This window comes from Hyalella azteca, unplaced genomic scaffold, assembly GCF_000764305.2.
Source record: "Hyalella azteca isolate HAZT.00-mixed unplaced genomic scaffold, Hazt_2.0.2 contig4867, whole genome shotgun sequence".
In the NCBI taxonomy this organism is placed as follows: Eukaryota; Metazoa; Arthropoda; class Malacostraca; order Amphipoda; family Hyalellidae; genus Hyalella; species Hyalella azteca.
The window spans coordinates 1-4431 of NW_025935077.1; the positions used below are offsets into that span (position 1 = coordinate 1).

Below are 4431 nucleotides of genomic sequence, written 5' to 3' on the forward strand. Positions count from 1 at the left end.
CTCGAGGTGTTTGCAAATAATCCGCTTCGTGAACCGGAATTGCAATATTATAACGGAAGATGTTCAGCGCTCAGCGCTGTTAAACATCCGTCCTCATTCCTCATTGGATGAGATAATGACTATATTTAAGTGCGTTGGACTGTGGTTAATGATTGCAGCACGCTACATTCTCCTACTAAATTATTCCTCAATTTATGATTTAGAACAAACTTCCTTCCTACGTACACTGTACTGATTTGGCTAATTTTCAGCCAAATCCCTGTTTCCCAGTACTACGTACTGGGAAACAGGGAAAGCAAGCTGGCGGTGGTGCAAGTGAGGCAACCACCTTAAGAGAAGCTTTAATAATCCAGTGCCGCCAGTAGCAGCGTCACTTCAAATCTTGAGCGTCACTCAATGGGGAGCGGATAGATCGCGGGATCCATTGCTTAATGCCCAACCGGCTTTTTTGCGACATAACCAAACTATAAACCTTACTAAGAATCGATAGAATCAGCCAAAATATAATTTATCTGAGACAAAAAAATCGACTTCAGTTGTGACGAATCTGAACAGACGAGCAAGTGACATTTATCGTTACCTTTTATTAGAGGTCGTTTTTAGTGAAAGTGGTTTTCAAGAGTATTGAAGTTGATTTGATCTAACGGCCATATATAGCGACCCAATGACATAGCGTTCGGCATTTTATAGTGAGGGCCTGCCGACAGGCCTTCTAAGGTAACAACGGAGAGTGAGTGACTGAATGACCAACTTAGAAGCATGACACAGCTACCCACATGTGAAGATGACTTATTACCCTTGCAGCCTGGAAAGTTGGTAAGTTAATCGAAGACCAACCTGTTCGGGTGAGTTCTCTCTATCACATCCCCAGTCTTCATGTCGCTCCTCAGGTTGGAACACAAAATGTTTTCATCTTTTAGTCTTATGCTCTTGCCCCAGGGCATTCTGCGGGCAGACGCAATTATTGCTCTGGGATCTCGTATCAGGTGGATGATTTTGATGTTAAGATGAGGGTACTCCGCAAGCAGGCGCTCGGCGAGAACGAGTCTTGGCGTCACCACCTTGAGCAACAGCACTCGAGAACATCTGCAATTTTCCGCCAGAAATTCCGGCGTGTTGCACGAAGCTTGTGATAGGTTTTTAACAATGAAGCAGAAATCGTGGTCCAGATCGTCAATGAACGTCATCGAAAAATCGAATTTGCAATGAACGACCATTTCAAGAGATTGATATTCTGTTATGTTCGTCACTGGTTTTTGGTGAAATTTGTATCTGATCCTGGAGCTGATAGGTTCGAATAGGACGAAGGAGTGAGGAATTTTGGAAATTAAATCAGTTGTGAAAGAAGATCCTGATCTTGGCTGGGTCCAAATAATGATGATCTTTTGAGAGCGACCGATGTGCGCTATCGCTCGAGGAAACGTGGTATTCACTTCTTCATGGCGAGAGCTAAGGATGACCAGAAAACATTCGAAAATAATTCTTACGTGTCGAAATTATTCAGGAAATTCTCGAATTCGTTTTATAATTTTGGTACCTTGCACCCTTGTACAGGGTGGGGCGTAACCGATTGAGCAGTTCTGAACAGAAATAAAAGAGCAATGGAGGTACATAAAGAAGAAAGTTTATTTTCCTCGAGGTCATCATAACATACCATTCAGAATACGTATGTTTTGGAAACAATGTCAGGAAGATGGTGGCCGTTAGATGCACCACACTGTTGGAGTCGTTCTCGGAGGAGGGAGTAACCGTGACATTGAATTCCGAGCGCTATGCTGGAATGTTGCAAAATTTCTTGCAGCCCTGGAAGGAAAACATTGTTGAAAATGAAGCATTGGGAGACGTGTGGTTCCAGCAGGATGCCAGGGCTACAGCTCACACAGCCCGAATGTCACTCAATGTTTTGAAACTCATGTTTCCCGGACGTCTGGTGTCTCTGAGGGGTGATTTACAGTGGCCTGCGAGGCCACCTGATTTGAGCATTTGCGATTTCTTTCTTTGGGGACAGCTAAAAGAGTCGCCATCAAAAAGGGTGTTCAGAAGTCGCCCGCACACCCTACCACAGCTAAGGGAACGGATTGTTGCAGAGGTTATGGCCATACCTCGAATGTGTGAACGTGCTGTAGGAAACTTCCAAGAACGACTCCACAAATGTGTTGCAGCTAACAGCCACCATCTTCCTGATATTGTTTTCAAAACATAAGTATTCTAAATAGTATGTTATGCTAACCTGGAGGAAAATAAACTTTCTTCTCTATATGTACCTTCACTACAACTTTAATTTCGCCTCAAAACTGCTCAATCGGTTCTGCCTCACCTTGTATATCAAATCATGCATTGATTTCGAAGTCATCAAAATTTCGACCGTCTGATACTAAGCATTCCTTCCTGATTTATCTAATCATCATGAACAGATCATTTTTACCTGACCTGAGAAACCTATTACATTGAATATAACATTAAAAGGACATGCCACAAAAAAATCAAGCAACAACTCACGGTTTCTCATTTGTCTTCGGCAACGTTCGGATTATGCCCATTTCTAGCCATCGCTTCGTTGGCGCATAGCAATAGACGACCAAAATGAGCAGCAGCGCAGCCACCGACACTGCATGTAAGTGTATAGCGGAGGGCGTCATCGTAGGGCTGCTCAACGACATTTGGGACAAAATTAAAGGTACTTAGTTGGATAATATTTATGCATAAGAAAAGATGAACACTGACAAGAAAGTTGCACATCGCTATCCTCAAACAATGTATAACTTCATCAAATTTCTAAGTTCGCCGGATAATAACTCGGTCAAGCACCCTCGGGAAGCATTCAATTCCACAAATACACAACAACCCAAAGAACAACGCTGCATGGACGAGAGATAAGGCATGTGTCTGGATGCGCCAAAAGCGCCATGGAATATTATACGTTGTAAGGTAGCCGCGCAGACACAGTGAGGCAGCTGTACAGACACAGTGAGGCAGCTGTACAGACACAGTGAGGCAGCTGTGCAGACACAGTGAGGCAGCTGTACAGACACAGTGAGGCAGCTGTGCAGACACAGTGAGGCAGCTGAACACGCTGTAATATCACGATGAATAGCATCAACGCATTGCTAAGAATTGCTTCATGAGATTTCCTTACCGGCTTGTACGCTGCGAAGGCAGTGGATCGAATCTTTTATTTTTTAGTTGCGTGTACCAGTTCATTATGGCCAGCACGCATGTACCGGCATGCGCATCGCAGTCGAATTGCGTTCGCCGAGTTCCTATAGAGCTAAAGAAAGACAGGAAAGTTCAGCGCTAAATACAGCTTCAGGATTCCCAAGTATAACATTCATACTAAGCATGTCTTATACCGGCGAGCATTGGCTTTTGATAACTAAATTTGTTTCTGCTTATATGTTTGTAGATATTATTAATTGAAAAAGTTTAATTTACTACCGTATGAACGTTTTGACCTCCCACAATCTGCTCGTTAAAATGTAGTCAACGATAGCCTGATTAATTGGTACAGTGCAAACAAAGTAACATGTATTCTGTCTGGATCTATTTCAATGAAGGAATAACTCGTAAATTTTTCATTATATCATTCAACAAATATAGTGATTATATAATTCTTCGATGACAAAGTAAACATTTGTGTCAAAATCTTCACATTTCTATCTGTCGATGTTTTACAGCTTAACACGAATGTTCGTCTTGAGTTTCTCACAAAGTTTCTTATTTTCATTTCTGAATTCACCTGTTGATGACCGTGTCAACTGAGAAGACGATCTTAAGGCTGAACGGGAGTCGTGCGCTTAAGCTCTTTCTAGCAGGTTGGTTTCATCGAGATGTATTCCGGCGGATAACCGAGATCGGCTCTAACCTTTTGCAAACGTGACGTGCAAACAAATAATTACAGTCAAATAGCCTGGGAATCACATGCGAATACAATTATCGCTCTAATTGCTCTTGGGATTGTTTTCATTTCAGATATTTCCCAAAGAGTGCTTATTCGGCCAATCTTTCAAGTCAATCTCATTTTCTTCAGTCTATCTTCGGCGCAATTTTGCTTTAAAGTTTCATATAAGTAAGTGTCTTATGCTCTCAGTATTTCGATGTTCAAGGCTTGATAATGGCAAAAAATTTTAATACATCAGCACAAGGAAAATACGTAGCGCCCAGGCGTCTGGTTGCAGACGCTACACTTGCCTTATTAAAAGTTTTCTTGGCTTCCTATTAAAAATAAGCGACTGATTACAGGAGTCTGGTAGTCTGTCCGGCTTATTACGACTTTATAGTGTCCTGAGGGCATGAGAAAAGTTGGACTGCCGAGTCATATCGAGCTACTAATTTTGCTCAGGCAATGTACATAAAAACGCAAGGAGAATCAAATCATCTGGATGCGCTGCGCCTCCCCAGTGAAAAACTCTTAAGCGGAAAGCACCTCAGTGG

At 42.4% G+C, this 4431-nt stretch overlaps 1 protein-coding gene across 1 annotated transcript; it reads right to left on the bottom strand.

Moving 5' to 3' along the window:
* Nucleotides 1–837: 837 nt before the first annotated feature.
* Nucleotides 838–2639, bottom strand: LOC125177782 (the record flags this gene model as incomplete). Its single annotated transcript, XM_047880178.1, has 2 exons — nt 2500–2639; nt 838–1449 (listed from the first exon to the last, which is right to left on the bottom strand). Coding segments are annotated over exons 1-2 (752 nt in total), but the record flags the coding sequence as incomplete, so codon positions are not given.
* Nucleotides 2640–4431: the final 1792 nt, after the last annotated feature.